This window comes from Polypterus senegalus, chromosome 6 (assembly GCF_016835505.1).
Source record: "Polypterus senegalus isolate Bchr_013 chromosome 6, ASM1683550v1, whole genome shotgun sequence".
Lineage (NCBI taxonomy): Eukaryota > Metazoa > Chordata > Cladistia > Polypteriformes > Polypteridae > Polypterus > Polypterus senegalus.
The window spans coordinates 181,217,049-181,236,122 of NC_053159.1; the positions used below are offsets into that span (position 1 = coordinate 181,217,049).

General features: G+C 40.5%; 1 protein-coding gene across 6 annotated transcripts in view; it reads right to left on the reverse strand.

The window, feature by feature from the left end:
• Nucleotides 1-19,074, reverse strand: part of atf2 (activating transcription factor 2) — a 224,207-nt gene that overhangs the window by 60,679 nt on the left and 144,454 nt on the right. For 3 of the 6 annotated variants that reach the window (XM_039757680.1, XM_039757682.1, XM_039757679.1), the window contains 2 exons: nt 14,716-14,821; nt 13,976-14,029 (listed from right to left, as the gene is read on the reverse strand). In XM_039757680.1, the coding sequence (XP_039613614.1) occupies nt 13,976-14,029; nt 14,716-14,821 (160 nt within the window). The remainder of the gene's footprint in view (nt 1-13,975; nt 14,030-14,715; nt 14,822-19,074) is intronic. The other 3 variants (XM_039757684.1, XM_039757683.1, XM_039757681.1) reach the window with 1 other exon arrangement.

Consider the following 19,074-nt stretch of genomic DNA (forward strand, 5'->3'; position numbering starts at 1 on the left):
AAACCCTCAAATAAAGCTGAATTACAACAATTCTGCAAAGATGAGTGGGCCAAAATTCCTTCAGAGCGCTGTAAAAGACTCATTGCAAGTTATCGCAAACGCTTCATTGCAGTTATTGCTGCTAAGGGTGGCCCAACCAGTTATTAGGTTCAGGGGGCAATTACTTTTCACACAGGGCCATGTAGGTTTGGATTTTTTTTCTCCCTAAATAATAAAAACCATCATTTAAAAACTGAATTTTGTGTTTACCATCAGAAACATTTTGTGTGACAAACATGCAAAAGAATAAGAAATCAGGAAGGGGGCAAATAGTTTTTCACACCACTGTATATGTACAGACAAAAGAGTGGACTGAGTTTTGGTTTCGACCCTTTTCTGGTCATCCTCTTCAAAGTTGGTAGCCCTTCCTGGTGCAGAGCTAACAGCAGGGTGCGGCCCTGGACAGGACACCCACTCATTCACAGATTCACCAATTAACCAAAGCGGTGAAAATGAGTGAGTGAGGAGTTCAAGTCCAGGACACTAAGTCGGAGAGGTGACAGTGTTAACAGCCGTGTGACCTCGCGGCTCTAATGAATCCTTCACAAATAACTGAAACTGCTAAAAGAGACACCTTAATGCTGCAACCATGGAAAGCCACCTTACTGTTTTGATTGCACTCAGCGCACATCCTCATGGTATGAAACTTTTTTTTAGAGAATATCTCGTATTCCTGAAGGAGACTACCATATATAATTTATTAAATTATTAGCAAACAGTGCAGTGAGAATTGTAAATCATGTATATGTAGGATGTTTCTTTTTATTTTCTAAAATAATGTATCCTGGTATTTATGTGTTATAATGCATATTACTATGGATCAGGCAATATTAAGATGGAGAAAATAAATCAACATTTTGATGTATGAGTACAATTTAATTTCCACTAAAGCAGAATCGATTTTTCAGTTATTCCCCTGCGGTGTTTAGAAAAAATTTATATGCCACTTCTCTGGCCTCTAGTTGAGCTGACTGATCTGGCCAGAGTGCAGCCAGGAGACATTTTCACTGCCATTTCGCCACCACAGCTGGCCTGTTTGGCCTCAACAGGCTGTGGAGTGGATGGCGGTTCTGTTGTCTTCTCCCCGTAGAATTAAGCTGGCCAAGCGTAAAGCTGCCGTGCCAAAAGGCATTTGTACTGATGTTTGGCACTGGTCTGGATTGCCAACTCCTAACATCTAAAACTACAAGTTGTCAGCAGGAAGAAAGTGTCATTAAGTGGCAAATTAAAAAAAACAGCGACTGAAGCAGCATTTTGTGTGATTTTAATCTGCCGCCTCGTCCAACAAAGTATCATCAATAGTGGCTGTGATTGTATTGCCACGTGTACGGAGTGCAGTGCAATTCTCAGCAACATGCAGATATGTCTTTCTGGGAGGGTCTCAGTGGTGTGCCCAATCCCCCACCTCCACCCCCCACTTTCAAAATGCTAGGACTGCCAATTAATGAAAGCCTGGAATTCTTTATCTTTATTTTACTTATATTAAGGAACATTTTAAACAACTTATTAAATTTGTCTTTATCATAGCTTCATTTCAGTTCCACTTCTAATAGATCAGGGGTCCTCAATCACAGTCCTGGAGGGCCTCAGTGGCTGCAGATTTTTGTTCTAATCCAGTTGCTTAATTAGAAAGCAATTCTTGCCAATAATTTAATTTCATGGCTTGTTAGCGCTTTAACTGTGCATGTCAGGTCATTATCATATCCTAGATTTTTCTTCCCCTTTCTACGGATATCGACCAAGTAATTTGAAGGCTAAAATGGATGAGTGATTCTCAGTCCTTCACACTGTTCTCTTCACTTTCCTTCCACGTATTTAATTAAACCCAATAGTGCATGATAAATACACACAGAGGTGTAAATGGAAACAAGCTAAATGGAGAAATGCTGCTCTCTTTTGTCATTTGCATGTTATTGCTAATTAGGAGCAATTCAAAACCAAGAATACAGCTGCTTAACACTAGAATTACCAGAGTCTACGAAAAACTCGTAGATCCGGCCCACCCTCAATCCGTTCACACCTCTCCGCCAGCGTCCTTTGTCCTCTAAATGTGCCGATAAAGACAAGCTGTAAGCAGTCGGCTATTCCATCCCCCCACCGACCTCATGCCTTGATTCTGGGAGTGAAGTGGAGTTCACTGCGTACAGTATTAGTTATATAGTAGTTTCGTTTTATATATAATGTATATGTATTTTACAACTCGGAGAATTGTCAAAAAGAAATACATTAAATCATATATCAATCAACACACGCTGCACGCAGGCAGTGAAAGTGGAGATAGATGTGAAAGACGCTAGATAGATTGTATACAACAGGCAAAAATAGAGACCACTTGATAACAGTATTAGCTATAATCAATGAAAGCATGAATTAATCAAAAGAAATAACCGTGATCGACATTTTAAACTTAATGATTTACAGTGCATACTAGTTTATAAATTTTATGTCTGCTTGAGGTTAAAAGGAAAGAAAAAAACAACACTTCCTCCCCAGCGGGGAATCAAACTCAGGTCTCTGAGGGACGGCAAGCCTGCTGCACTGTGAGTCTGCAAATCTTACCAATACGCAACAGAAGCTGTTGTATTGTTCTGAAACCTTTTGTGAAAGTGTTTATTTGATCTTTGGACTTCAGGCTTCATACATTCTATAGTTTATGCCTACATTTTGTAACATCTATTACTAAAATAGGAAAAAGTTTCCGTTTTAACAATGTGTTTACACAGATTACTGTAGAAACGGAACACACATGAAATGCGTGTGTTCCAAATAACGATCTATTATTTCCACTCTAAAACTCCACTTCACTCCCAGATAATCAAAAAAGGCATGAGCTGGGAGAAGTTCATGCACGTTCTAAGTCGGTGGAGGGATGGAATAGTAGGCTGCTTGCAGCTTGTCTTTATCGCCACATTTAGAGGACAAAGGACACTGGCGGAGAGGTGAGAACGGTTTTAAGTTGGGCCGGATCTACAAGTTTTTTTGTAGGCTCTGGTGATTCTAGTAATAGACGAAAATAAGCAATAAGGGTTCAAAATTGTAATGAGCGAGACCACTAAAGTGACGCAGAAATGTCACTCGAGCAATAAGAGCTTCTTATTAAGCAAATGGGTTGGAGCAAACTGCAGCTGCAGCCTTTGCGGACCTCCAGGACTGTGATTGAGGACCCCTGTAATAGACGATATATGAATTAAAATATCATATACTTCTTGGATTTGGAATCATTATTAATCTCTACGTTTTTCAGTTTTCTTTTCCAGTTTCTTGTGGTGGCTTTTTGCGACACCTCCACATGATCAAAGTCTTGTGCAGCCACCTGTGATGCTGGATGAAGGTGGATGCTTCAACGGTCAATGAGCCCCACTGCATCAAAACATCTAGGATGAAGATGAAAAACAATAACAAACTACTTAAGAACTCTTACGTTACGGGTCTGGGTGGTCTTTGGGCCTTGGAACCCCTGATGATTTTTTTTTTTCTCTACCATCTCACCCCTGGAGTGTTATGAACTAAAAAAAAGAGTTTTTTCCAAGCTCAAAGTTTCAAACAATGACTCAAAATGCCCAATAGAGGGGGAATAACCATCAAACCCCAGCTAGTCGCACAAAGGGCAATGAAGAATCTTCATAAATAAAAAGGTTTATTTTTACAAGCAGATCGGTTAACTAATAATAAGCTATGAGGAGCACAAGGCAATGGATTCAAAGTATGCAATCCCAATAGCAAACAAAGAATCCCAATACAAAATCCAAGAATGGTTAAAAACCAGAGCACAGAGGTCACAAATTCAGAAATTCACAAAAAAACAGAATGTTTGAAAGAAAAACTCACCAAGACCACAAGCACATTAGCAATGAACCGCAAGAGACTGTGGGCTTTCCTCTGCTAGCACTCCCTTCAGGAAGATGGGTAGGGTACCCTGTCTCTTTGGGGAACCCCCCCATAAAACAAAAGGCACAAAATAAAAGACAGACAGAAACTAAATAATCAACAATGTTACCATAAACAATGAATAAAATAATAATAATAATTCATTACATTTATATAGCGCTTTTCTCACTACTCAAAGCGCTATCCACACAGGGAGGAACCCACAATCTTCCACAGTCTCCTTACTGCAAAGCAGCAGCACTACTACTGCGCCACCTGTGAGGACATAAAACAGACAATTACACCCCAGCTGAAACATAACATGGAGTTTTTAAAATGTTCTATTCTCCCTGGCCATCTCACCATATCATCAGACTTATCAGAAACAGTCGCAGCTGCATGCCTAGGGACCACCACTCTGGCCCCTAAGGACTTCCACACTGTGATGAGTGGGGGTGCCGACGCTAACACTTTCTTCTCCTTCCTCCTTCACAACCAGAAAACGACACCCAAACAGGAGGCCCAAACCCGTCCCAGTACCCAAATTAGGCTCCCCCTCCTTCTGGTACCATCCCTATAAAGCTCTGCTCAAACTGACACCTGAGAAGGACAAAGCTCCAGATAGTTTGCTACCTTGGTACTAACATCTGTTTTGTTCTGAACTGTTTGGTGGCCATCTTTTTTGTTTGTATTATTAAATGTAGTCACAAAAGTGGTACTCCAACCTTTTTTTGGCAATATACTCTGGTCTGTTTTCCTGGTCGGAATTACGAGATGGAGTGGTGGCTCTGTGGCTAAGGATCTGTGAAGATTGCCGGTTCAAATCCCATTACTGCCAGAAGAGACCCTATTGAGCAAAGCCCTTATGATAATCTTAACCAGACAATTGCTCCAGAGTGCTGTACAATGGCTGACCTTCAGCTCTGATCCCCAAAGGACATGTGAAAAGACAATTTCCCCTTGGGGAATAACAAAGTATATAAAAAAAAAATAAAATAAAAACAAATCTATAAATAAGGACTATAACTATTTCTTGTATAGCTGTATTATTTAAATATATGTTGACTTGTTCCTATTGCAAGTATTTAATTCAATTATTTATTTACTTTTAATTTGTTGTTTTCTCAACCATGATTACATTACATTTCATAATTACAGAGCAGAGAGCATTATTTTTTTTTAAAAAATGTCAGTATGGGAATTACAGAGTTCACTCCGGCAACTTTTATTACAGATAAGATTTGCATCCTGACCCTGGCGTATGTCTCTTTCCCTTTTTTTGGACATTATTTGTTTACTTTGAATAATTAATATTCAAAACATGTATTTTTGTTAATATTATTCTTTTTTTATTATTATTATTTAGCATTTCTGTTTTGGACTATGTTCTCAAGACTTACTTGTGTTTTGTAGGTGGAGCCACAGCAGGCGGTGCCACTCTGATGTCACTGCAGAAGGACCGCCTTCAGCCTTTATATTCTGAAGCTGAGAGCAAATCCTTCAGTAGAACTCATTGACGGTTTGAGTGTGCTTTGTTTTTTTCTTGTAAATATGGATTTTTTGGCCACTTGGATTATTGATTTTGTTTAGTGGATTTGGGCTTATTTGCCTCGGATTGCCTCATTTTGTCATTTTTTTTGTGTTCTTTATTTGTTAAAATAATAAATCATTATTTTATAACGATTATTTGTGGACTTCTCAAGCATAAGGTTTTTTGAAAGTTTTTCCTTTCACTTGAGAAGCATTTTGGGACATTCAGAGCAATTTGAACTTTATTCCACGTTTTTGTGGCCTGGCCAGACAAAATGTAATTTTTTAACCTGTTAAAAAACACTCTGAGATACATTACATAAAAATATACAATAAAAATACATTTTGTTGTTGTTCATCCTATGTTTTCTAAGAAAAATTACTCTTATATTTAAAAAATAGTTATACATGTACTTGTGAGTTCATAACAAATTAAACAGATGATTAGATTTGATTTTAGATTAGACAAGCTTTAATAATCCCATTGGGTGAGAAGTCAAGCAAAATGACACATTTTATTGGCTAACTAAAAAGATTACAATCTTTAAGCTTTTGAGGCAAGTCAGGCCCCTTCTTCATCTACATCTTGCCTGAACAGTTAGTGTCTGCCAACTTTGCTGGACCAAAAAACTGACCTCAGCTATGAGGCAGCAGTGCTAACCATTGTGCCACCCTGACATCTACTTAGACTTCGAGTCCTTTATCTCCCCCTGCATCACCTGAGCTCTGATTACTACAACTAACTAACACCCACAGAGCCTGTGATAGAAGCAATTAGCATTATTTACTCTTTGGCGGAGCTGTCCCTGTCACTACCCGATCTGCAACACATAGCCAGAAACATCCATCCATCCATTATCCAACCCACTATATCCTAACTACAGGGTCACGGGGGTCTGTTGGAGCCAATCCCAGCCAGCACAGGGCGCAAGGAAGGAAACAAACCCCAAGCAGGGCGCCAGCCCACCGTAGATAGCCAGAAACATTACTCACTTAATCCAGCAGTGAGGACTCAACCAAAAATGAATATATGCAGAACAACAAAGTACGTTCAAAAATTTCTCATTTTGGTCAGCTAATGTAATCCACAAATGAAAACACTGAAAGATTTTTTTTATTTTAAAACACACACGGCAAACAAATCTATCTGGAGTACCAATCAGGTATTGACATTGTGCATGTTTGTTCATGTGTGAGTTAAGCAGCTCCATAAAGTGTACGACAGAATGTGCTTAACTGTACTCATGCATAAAAAGTTCTGCACATGTGAGACGCAGATTGTGTAGTGACAACCCCGTCCAAAATGGCCATAACGCTGGCCTTGCAAGGAATCATGAGGCAAGGAGAAGAAAAGTTTGTGTTAGCAGGCCACAAAGGGAACATTCAAAAATTGGCAAACGAGATCGCCAGGGAACTCAGCAAATTCACTGCGAACAACACTTTCGCAGATTTCAACACTAATGGGCGCCTGTCCCTTCTGTCGAAGCACTTGTTAAGTTAGTGCCAGCATCACTAAGGCTTTATTAAAATTGTCCTCGTAACCATAACTTAATCAAGAATATATGTTTTTAATTTTATACTGGAGATTCATTTTGACAAGTGTATGTAAACAGAAATGCAAATGCGTGCCTTGAGATTTTCATTTATATTCTATTTATTTGCTTAGCAGACACCTTTATCCAAAGCGACTTTAGAACATTACAACATTTTGTGAGAACAGGCCATTCAGCCCAACTAAGCCTGCCAATTCTATCCACTTTATTCTTCCAAAAAAACATCCAGTTGATAGCTCAATGTCCCTAAAGTCCAACTGTCTACCACACTACTCAGTAACTTAAAAAGAAGCATCATTTTTGAAACCAGCAAATGCTGCTGCCAGAATTATTGCAAGAACAAGAAAGTACAAACACATAACCCCAGTTCTCAAGTCCTTACACTGGCTCCCGGTTAAGTTTAGGGCTGATTTCAAAATCCTCTTTTTAATTTATAAAGCCTTAAATGGCCAATGCTCTGCTTACTTATCTAAACTTGCCATTACAAACGCTGAGCACACACGGAGATCTCATGATGGTGGCCCAGATTCTAAAGACGAAAAAAATGACAATGGGAGGTCAAACATTTAGTTACAGGGCCCCTCAGCTGTGGAATGGTCTGCCTGCTAATATAAGAGAAGTCCTTTCTGTGTCAGCTTTTAAATCCCAGCTGAAGACTCATGGCCTTAGTCCAGCATACCGTTACTAGAGCTGCTGATTTGCTATGCACACGGCATTTCTGTTTGCTAATCATTTGTAATGTAAGTTATTATACAATATGTATACACTATTATTAACCCTCTTCTATTCTGTTTCTGTATCGGGATGTGGCCACTGCACTAATTAATGCCTTGCTGTTCTCCTGCATATGGAAAAGTCTTCTTGGATAAAGGAGTATTGGAATCACTGGATGGAAAGATTCTCTCATCAGAACTAATGGCCAAAACAGACTCCACTATAGAAAACCCGGTGGCTAGGTGACCGAAGTCTCCAGGAGTGTCACTTTGTTTTTCACTTTGTCTTTTACAATTTTAATCTCTACCATTGTCAACTAGGTATAGTTCATAAATTAATTAATGGGCAGGTATATTTGAGCTCCATTTATATTAAATCAGTGCCTACCTTGTGTGTTTTAAAAAATCTGTATTTATATGTGTAGCAGTTCTGAATTTAATGGCTAGTATAATCTTGTTGGATAGGACTTCTTTGTTGCTTTTCCTGTTTTAAAAGGGACTTTTATTTTGGCAATACAAGAGTTGACCATTCCAGTTGTATACCAGACCTAGGTGTACAGTTGAGTATGTCCATATAAAGGTAATACATCTCTCTATTATATAAAAATATCCTGTGACGAGACAAGACTTTTTGGAAGATTTTTTCAAGTCCCGCGAGTCGAGACTTTGGCCATCAGATGTTTTCAAGTCCCGCCCTGCTCTCAACCATAGAAAACCACACACACGGTACTCCTCTCGTTCGTGTGAATGCTTTTGACGGACACAGTTCTTGCTCTCTCAGCTGTTATAAATTTTTATGTTTTCCTCACTTTAAGTTCCCAATTAAAGAAGACGTATTATGTCCAAATCTTATTGAAGAAATTCATCACGAAGGGTTATCGACAGAAGAAATGAGTACAGGCAATCCTAGCACCGAGAAACAATGAAGTTAAACGAATTAACGGCAAAAATGTCGATCAGCTATACGGCAAGTTGGTTAAATGCATATTAATAGACTATCCTGAAACAGTTGGTGGTGATGGTGTGGAAGATGAAAACATCAACTTACAATATCCCGTAGAATATCTACAACCGTTAACACTGTCTGGTCTTCCTCCGCACGAATTACTGTAGAAAGAAGGATGTATCCAAGAAAGGTAATGTAGTACATCTTCAGGGGATAACATCAGACAACAAAGGAGATCTTGATATGCCATTCATATTAAAACATTAACAGTTTCCCATTAGGATAGCTTTTGCAAAGACAACTTACAAATCTCAGAGGCAAATATTCAAAAAAGTTGTTTTATTTCATTGAGAGAAAGAAACGAAATTCAATCGCGGGCAGTTATACGTTGCGTTGTCACGATGAAAGTCCAAACACAGAGTCAAAATTCAATGCGATATTGACGAACATGTAATTCAAAAAATAATTTTAAATGAAGTTTTACAGTAAAAGTGTAAGTTTTAAAAGTTAATTTCAAGGCACAACAGAACGAAATCATATTACACAACAAATAACTATAACGCAACATGAAACATAATTTACTTTCAAATTATTACGTTTTCCTATTTTTTTTAATATGGTTACTTACTCGTTGTAATGTAAAATAGTAAATTGTACATCTGCATTCCCATACGTGAGTGGCAGAACCGCAAAAAGGCTAGCGTGTAGCGTAAGTACGGGGGATGGTGAGTGAAGCGAGCAGGGGACAAAGCACTGTTTTTTGTTTTTTGCTCCAAACTATTCTTATATATATATATTGAAGATCGTGTTTGAAATAAAGCAGTTACCATTTGGACTTGTCTCCAGACTCCTGTTAATTTTCTGTTGTGAGTGCAGCTCTCCACAGAGTTACTTACCTGAGACACACGTATATTTGAACCGAGAATTGTTTACAGAGCTCTGTGTCTGCACTCAGTGACGAGTGCTATACAAAGAATAAGTTGTAATATAAGAGACTTACATTTGTGATCAAAATAATAGCAGTCCGGCATCACTAACCAGATCAGTCACTGTTTTTAGTAGAAATTATATTTCTACATGGCAAATAATTTACTAATAGATGTAGCAGAGTAATAGAAAACCAACAGACCCAACAGTCATGACATGCATGCTGCTGATTCTGTTTAATTGAGTATTTAATTGTTGTTCAAAATAATAGCAGTGTGGAATTCAATTAGTGAGGTCATTCATTCTATGAAAAAACAGGTGTCAATCACGGCCCTTATTTAAGGAAGGAAGGCAGCAAATGTACATGCTGGTTATAGTGCACTTCTCTCTGAAAACCGGAGTAAAATGGGTTGTTCCGGACATTGTCAGAAGAACAGCATACTTTAATTAACACTTTGAAGGCTGAATATTTTGCCAGTTTTCTGAAAAGCACACAAAGCAATGGTTTCACACATAAATCAATATGAAACGTCTTTTGCTGCATGCCATGGCTGCTGTCAGCGCCCGTTCGGCGTCTCTGGCAGAAGCGGCTGCACGGGGAGCAGGTCAATGACCAGCAGGAATACGCGATGGGCAGGCTGCCTGGCTGTCTTTGCGCAGCAGTAACAGTTGCAGTGTGACGCTATCTGGTTTGTACCTCTTGTCATTGTAAGAGGCCGTCCTCCCAGGTGAACATTGGCGTAGGTGCATTAGTTACACGGGCATTTTCAGCTGATGCCGGCCCCTCATGTTCGTTTTCGACCTCCTAATCACTTACATCAACTCAGAGTATGACTCAGTAATATGAAACGCAAAACGTCGTCCACAGAGTATTTTTGCTTTGCGCATTCGCTTTGGTCTTTTGCCAGCTGTCAATGCCATTTGAGGGGCTGTATGGTCTTCGCTATACACACAAGTGCAGGAAACCTCGGTCAAATCAACAAAGTTAACATTAAAGAGTCGAACTAAAACAGAATGGCGAGTTTTGTCACCGTTTACAGCTGATTACCGTCCTCTACCCCTGAATTTCGACAAAAGTCAACATCCATCCTGAAAGAGTTAAAAGGTTGATTGGAGGGGGGAAAACATATCAAGAATTGCAGAAATTGATAGGCTGCTCAGTTAAAATGATCACAAATGTTTTAAAATGGCAACCAAAACCTGAAAGACGTGGAAGAAAATGGAAAACTACCATTCGAATGAATCGAAGAATAACCAAAACGGCAAAGAATCAACCAATGATCAGCTTCAGGAAGATCAAAGAAGGTCTAAAGTTACCTGTGAGTACTGTTACAATTAGAAGACGCCTATGTGAAGCCAAGTTTTCGGCAAGAAGCCCCCGCAAATTGAAAAAGAAGACATGTGCTGAAGAGGTTACAATTTCTCAAAGAACACATTGACTGGCCTAAAGAGAAATGGCACAACATTTGGTGGACTGATGAAAGCAAGATTGTTCTTTTGGGTCTAGGGGCCGCAGACGACCCCCAAACACTGAATTCAAGCCACAGTACACTGTGAAGACAGTGAAGCATGGTGGCGCAAGCATTATGATATGGAGATGTTTCTCATACTATGGTATCGGGCCTATTTATCACATACTAGGGATCATGGATCAGTTTGAATACCTCAAAATACTTGAAGAAATCATTTTGCCTTATGCCAAAGAGGAAATGCCAATGAAGTGGGTGTTTCAACAAGACAATGACCTCGAACACACCAGTAAACGAGCAACATCTTGGTTCCAGACCAACAAGACTGATGTTAGCCCAATCCCCAGACCTTAATCCAATAAAAAACTTGTGGGGTGACATCAAAAATGCTGTTTCTGAGGGAAAACCAAGAAACGCAGAAGAATTGTGGAATCTAGTCCAGTCATCCTGGGCTGGAATACCTGGTGCCACAAGTTGGTCGACTCCATGCAACACAGATGTGCAGCAGTTCTCAGAAACAGCGGTTATACAACTAAACATTGAAAGGAAAGCAAAATCTTGAAACATTTGTCAGTTTGTGCAGTGAATGTCTGAATTTGTAAAGAAGAATGCAGACACTGCTATTTTTTTGAACTGTCTAAAATTCCATTTTCTTCACTTTCTGTAAAGGAATAATAATAATAATAATAATAATAATAATAATACTAATAATAATAATAATAATTCTTTGCATTTATATACAGTAACCTCAATCGCGGGCGTTGCGTTCCAGAACCCCGTGAAAGGTGAAAATTCGTGAAGAAAAACCATATGTTCATTTGGTTATTTTTATATATTTTAAGCCCTTATAAACTCTCCCTCACTCTTATAAACATTTCCCGCACAGTTATACAGCATAAACCCTTTGTATTCTCTTAGATATTAGGTAAGATTCGTTGAAATTATGTATGTAAACACACTGTTTATATACAGAAAAACGTAAATATTATTTTGAAGATATCGAGCGTCTCCGATATCACATATGTAACAGCCATTACGATAGACAGGCCACCAGCAATAAATACGTACAATGCAAGAAAAATTGTATAGAGTAAAATGTGTGTAAACGTACGCACATGTACTAAGTACTGTACGTAGAAAATTAATTACAGTTACTCACCAACAATGACACGATGACTTGTCTTATAACGAATACTTTAATTTTACTGCACAACAAAGGAGAGCGTTACAGCTCTTCTAAAGGAGCCTCTTCAGGCAACTGTGTAGCACCGCCGTTGTTCTTCTTCTGGCAGTCTTCAATCCAAATCCCTACAGCAGATTCCATCCGGACTATCGCCTTATTACATCCACTTACAACTCATTTTGCACCCTGGTTAAAGGACACTGCAGCCGTAGATCTTATATTCTTTTCCTCCTTTTTAAATAAAAAGAATCGTGGACTCATTGATGCCGTAATGGTGTCCTACAGCGGTGTAGCTGTTCCCTTCCTTCAATATATCCAAAACGTTTACCTTTTCAGCAATCGCTAGCATCTTTCGTTGGCGCTTGGGCACAGCCCCTGAAGCAGGAGCAGATCGTTTTGGAGTCATAACGAAGTGCTTGACTACGCACAAAGATAAACACAAAAGAACACAAAAGTTAACTCTTTACACAGTGAAGCATGTTGATGCTGAATGAGCGAGACGAGACTTCCTGGTTAACGCAGCGGAATCGAATTTGGCGCTCTGTCGCTGAGCCAATCAGTAAACAGGAACTTAACCGCGTGCTCTGATTGGGTAGCTTCTCAGCCATCCGCCAATAGCGTCCCTTGTATGAAATCAACTTGGCAAACCTGAGGAAACATGTACCAGAAGTAAAAAGACCAATTGTCCACAGAAACCCGCGAAGCAGCGAAAAATCTGTGTTATATATTTAGATATGCTTACATTTAAAATCCGCGATAGAGTGAAGCCACGAAAGTCGAAGCGCGATATAACGAGGGATTACTGTAGCGCTTTTCTTACTACTCAAAGCGCTCAGCAATTGCAGGTTAAGGGTCTTGTTCAAAGGCTCAACAGAGCAGTGTCTCTTTTGGCATTTTACAGGAATCGAACCGGCAACCTTCCTATTGCCAGTGCAGATCCCTAGCCTCAGAGCCACCATAACACAAATGTGATCAATTTTTATTCATGTTTTGATTTGGAATAGAATGTACAATGTTCCCAATGCATTTGCGTGTATGGAAATAAAAGGATTTTGGAGATTTATTCACTTTTTTAAACACACTGCTCTTATTCTCAACACAGCTGTATAAAAGAGGGCAACATAATTGTAAAACATCAGTCTGAGGGACTGTTTGGGAACAAGTTTACAGAATTGATCATCACAAGTGAAGAGTACAGAGCGGAAATAAGAGCGAGTGACAATTCCTAGCTCGTATCAGTCAGACGAAAATTCACCAAACACGAGAGTCTTCTTCAACACATTGAGAGATTCCGAATTTCAAATGGAGGTGGGCAGCTCGTTCCACCAGCCAGGAGCGACACGTAAAAAGAATCTGGATTGAGATTTAACGCCACACACAGATGGCACACCACCAGACACCCTTCACCAGCAGACCGGAGTGAACGTGAAGGAGATTTGGTTTGGGTGACAGGTCAGGAGCCATGATGTGGTATTAAAATAAGTGACTTCATGTTATTTAATAAACTACTTCATAACAGACAAAAAGAGTTACAATGTGTACACCTTTGTTATAATTCTTTTAATAAGATACGGATTAGAAGAATCAAACACACTTTAAAAATCAAGCAAACAGATTCACCAGTCAAGCCACACGAGATCTGGACAAAGGCAGCAAAACAATGGCGTCACAGCGTTATGAATGCCAATATTCGCATGCTCTGCAGTTTAAAGCACTGAAATTCGTCAACATACAAACAATGAACGCACCTTGAGCTGGCGTATTGTGTGATGGCACATCAAGGTACTTTGGATTGCACAAAACTTTTGAGAGAAGAAAAGAAGTAAGAATTCATTTCTAACTGTATGGAGCAATTCATGTTAAAGCATTTAATGTTAAGAAATGAAATAGTGAATTCCCAAAAGGTCAAACTGTTTTCATTGGAAGCTAATCCAAAATTATTTTTCATGAAAGATGGCAATGTTGTGCAGAGAGGTGGGAGTACAAACCCACCCGTATCAGTTTTATAACCTTCGGCCTTAACTATAAATCACATCACTTTTAAACTCTACCAAGTAATTGCCTGAGAAATGTGCCGTTCTGCACAGTTGCTCAATCAAAATTTTACAGTGTGGAGAACACGCATCACTTTTGGAAACTCACGGCCCTTCCATATAAACTACTTCTGACTTTCAAAAAATGTGGATAAATAATAATGCGTACCAAAACGGGTCTAGAAACAAATCATCCATTACTCAAAATATTAATATTACAAGATAGCAGGTTTCTAAATGCACTTTATTCAGCACCTACATTAGGTTAGAAAAGTACATTTTAAAACAAAAAGCTTCCACGACAACCAAGGGTTATAATGTGGCCGTCGCTCACCATAATGCTAAAATTGTTAGCGGTAAAGCTGTGGAGCCCATTCTTCTCCCAGTTAACTCAGATTCTTTGGCAGTATTTCATTTAAACAGCCTAAGGCGAGGGGTAATGGAACATTACTCACTGTGATAGCCAGATTTCTTCTGCATCGCGGTTACAGGGCAATCTTTATGAGCCAGGAGAAGCTGTTTCAGCTGAGCCACTTCATTTCTCAGCAGGGTGACTTCATTCTGCAGGGATAAAGAGGAGGAAACTTTTACTAACAATATAACACCACTTGCAGGCATCAAAGAGAGAGTGTGAAGACTGTTAAGTTTTATAGATTCTTGGGGGAGTACAATAAGATCTAATATACCCAGGCTCTTCGGGACTTCAAAAGAAACAGATTTCAAATTAAAAAAAAAAGAAAGAAAAACGCAGCCCTGTTTATCTCACATGTGGCAGTTACCTCTAGATGAATACTTATATTATACCAAACGGAAAATGATATTTGGAACTCTCTCTCCGTAAACCTGCCACTCTCAACAACTCTTTGAAAGAGATCATGCTACACTGCACTGAAACGTGTTTTTAAAAAATCATTTGCATGGTGTGATGCCCATCAGTGCCAGTCAAAGCCTATTTGAAGCCCTAGGTGGGGTTGACGGATGTTGTCCCTCATTGTCCATAGCAGGGAGTCTGGATTATTAGACTATTATTACTGGTGGTTGCAATGGCTCCTCGCTCTCACTATGTGAGTAGTGAGAAAAGAGGTATATAAATGTAAAGAATTATTATTTAACCTGTCCCATTGGCATCTGCATTGTGTGTAACTCTTTGAAAGTCATCGAGCCTTGAAACTCAGTCAGTCATTTTCCAACCCGCTATATCCTAATAGAGGGTCACGGGGGTCTGCTGGAGCCAATCCCAGCCAGCACAGAGTGCAAGGCAGCAACAAACCCCAGGCAGGGTGCCAGCCCACCACAGGGCACACACACACACCCACACACCAAGCACACAATACAGACAATTTAGGATCACCAATGCACCTAACCTGCATGTCTTGACTGACAGACAGACAGACAGACAGACAGACAGACAGACAGATAGATAGATAGATAGATAGATAGATAAGATAGATAGATAGATAGATAGATAGATAGATAGATAGATAGATAGATAATACACTAATAGATTGTTAGATAGATAGATACTTTATTAATCCCAAGGGGAAATTCACATACTCCAGCAGCAGCATAATGATAAAGAATAATATTAAATCAAGGAGTGATAACAATGCAGGTATAACAGACAATAACTTTGAATAATATTAACGTTTATCCCCGACGTGGAATTGAAGAGTCGCATAGTGTGGGGTCTCCTCAGTCTGTCAGTGGAGCAGGATGGTGACAGCAGTCTGTCGCTGAAGCTGCTCCTCTGTCTGGAGATGATCCTGTTCAGTGGATGCAGTGGATTCTCCATGATTGACAGGAGTCTGCTCAGCGCCCGTCGCTCTGCCACGGATGTCAAACTGTCCAGCTCTGTGCCTACAATAGAGCCTGCCTTCCTCACCAGTTTGTCCAGGCGTGAGGCGTCCTTCTTCTTTATGCTGCCTCCCCAGCACACCACCGCGTAGAAGAGGGCGCTCACCACAGCCGTCTGATAGAACATCTGCAGCATCTTATTGTAGATGTTGAAAGACGCCAGCCTTTTAAGGAAGTGTAGTCGGCTCTGTCCTCTCTTACACAGATCATCAGTATTGGCAGTCCAGTCCAATTTGTCATCCAGCTGCACTCCCAGGTATTTATAGGTCTGTACCCTCTGCCCACAGTCACCTCTGATGATCGCGGGGTCCATGAGGGGCCTGGGCCTCCTAAAATCCACCACCAGCTCCTTGGTTTTGCTGGTGTTCAGTTTTAGGTGGTTTGAGTCGCACCATTTAACAAAGTCCTTGATTAGGTTCCTATACTCCTCCTCCTGCAGCCCATGATAGAAGTGTCGTCAGCAAACTTCTGCACGTGGCAGGTCTCCGAGTTGTATTGGAAGTCCGATGTATGTTGGCTGAAAAACATCGGAAAAAGTCCAGTCCCCTGCGGCGCTCCTGTGCTGCTGACCACAATGTCAGACCTTCAGTTCCCGAGATGCACATACTGAGGTCTGTCTGTAAGATACTCCACGATCCATCTTTGGACTGTAGGAGGAAACCGGAGCACCCGGAGGAAACACACGCAGACATGAGGAGAACATGCAAACCCAACGCAGGGAGGACTCGGGGAGCGAACCCGGGTCTCCTAACTGCGAGGCAGCAGCGCTACCACTGCGCCACCGTGCCACCCAAAAAATTAAATAAATATATAGTGAGTTATGACAAAATAGAAATGAGAAAACAATGAAACACATGCATAAATAATGAAATAAGTCATGTAAGTGCCACATTCAGGCCGGGATGCAGGACAAGCTCTTGCTTGCTCAGGAGGCCATAATAGAAAGACTGCAGCAGTGGAGACACAACCCACAACCGAGCTGAAAACAGTTGTAACCTTCAACCCGTCTGGGGTTGAAGTATAATGAATGGACTGGGTAAAGGTGGATACCAGGAGCCGTTCATACCCCCGTGCTGAAGGTGGCAGTATTCCTTGAGGCTGATCTCATCAGGACACCTGCAAGGTTGCATGGGAATTGTAGGGTGTAAGTACATGCCGTGTCGAGGTCCATGGGTAATGCCAGAGCGTGCTACTGGGGAGGGGGGACAACACTGGTTTCCATGTGACCCATAAGGCCACGACGCGATGCATGCTGCAGTGGATGCTCCTGCTACACAAGCGTTTTACTGTTCATACCTGTGCGTGTACTTTACATAAATCTGGAGGAATCCAGCAGGTGGCAGTGCGAGATATCATCACGGTGAGAACAGCTTTGGCTTCTCTGTGTTGTCAATTGCCTGACACATCCACTAAATTCCGATGACACCTTACCGCTAATATCTCTGAAAAGGATGTTTAATGATTAAATCCAGCAATCCAGGGATGTGTCCATTCCAGCAAGCATTGGGCACGAGTGAGAAACAATCCCTGGACGAGGTCTCAGCTCATCGCAAGATAAATACAAGCACACACACATACACTGGCGTCATTTTAGCGGCACCAAATCCCCAAATCTGCATATCTTTTGAAGGAAACCGGAGCACAGTGTGGAAGACAAGCAGGAAAACATGCAAACTCCAGGCAGGGAATACCAGCGACGTGACTCGCTGCAAGACAGCAGTGCTACCGCTCTGCCACCGTGCCACCCCTATGTGTTCATTATTTAAATGAAATTAACGATTTATCTGTAAAATGTAAAAGTATAAATCTAAATTTGCAGAGAGTTGGAATATCATACATTTAATGTGTTCCATGTGGTGATCCATTGCTGCTTGCCGCTGCTGTCAGGTCCAAGAAGCTCGTAGCAATTAAAAACTGGGACGACGTTTACGATGGTCTGCTTTAATTATAAAGTAAATTAACAGGTTAAAGTGGACATTTTGAGATTTAAGCCAAAATTTCCACTTTAATCACAAAATACACATTTTCACCATGTCCTTAATTTTTTTTCTCTGTGGCTCAAATACAGCGCTGTGCATTATATTGCTGTTGTGAAGTTGCAAAAAAATAAAAATAAAGACGGCACAAAAGATGGTATGTAAGACTTTTAAAATGTATCGTGTCGTTACGATCGGGAATATAAAAGCACCACGAATGCATTTGTATGTCGGCATTTTGCTTCAGCACATCGAACCGTTCATCAAACGTCAAAGCGCACACATCAATCTCGTAGGCTCCGCAAATTGTTTTTCGGTCTCATGTAGATAATAACCAGAGACTCTGACGTCACATTCCAACTTTTATCACACTGCACCCCCTGAAGTTTTGCTGGTACTGCAACTCGCACACACGTCACGTTAATTTCTGAAGACCTGCTCAGAGGACGCGTCAAATGAATGCTGGGAACGTGTGGCAGCCATGATGTGGGTGCGTATGTGTTCTGAGCGTGAAGTATAAACGTGCTTCTGAAATGCAGTGCAGTGACACCAGAAGCATACCTGGGTCTGACTTGAAAAGGGCGACACTCAACAGGAGCAGTGGAAGGTAAGGAAGATGTTTATTCACGTAATGTTGTGGTGTTTGTGGCTTTAAGTACTGGTAGAGGACTAACGGGAGCAGTCGAAAGAAGAAGAAGAAGAAGAAGAAGAGGAGGAGGAGGTCAGCGGAACTAAAAATTCCACTCTTTTAAACCCAGAGCTGTGTTGGGTGATACTGTGCCTGAGGTTTGGGACTCAGTGACGCTCCCCCTTGTGGTTACAGTCATTAATTACATTTATATTGCTCGTTTCTTTATACAGTAATCCCTCCTCGATCGCGGGGGTTGCGTTCCAGACCCCCGCGATAGGTGAAAATCCGCGAAGTAGAAACTATATGTTTGTATAGTTATTTTTATATATTTTAAGCCCTTATAAACTCTCCCA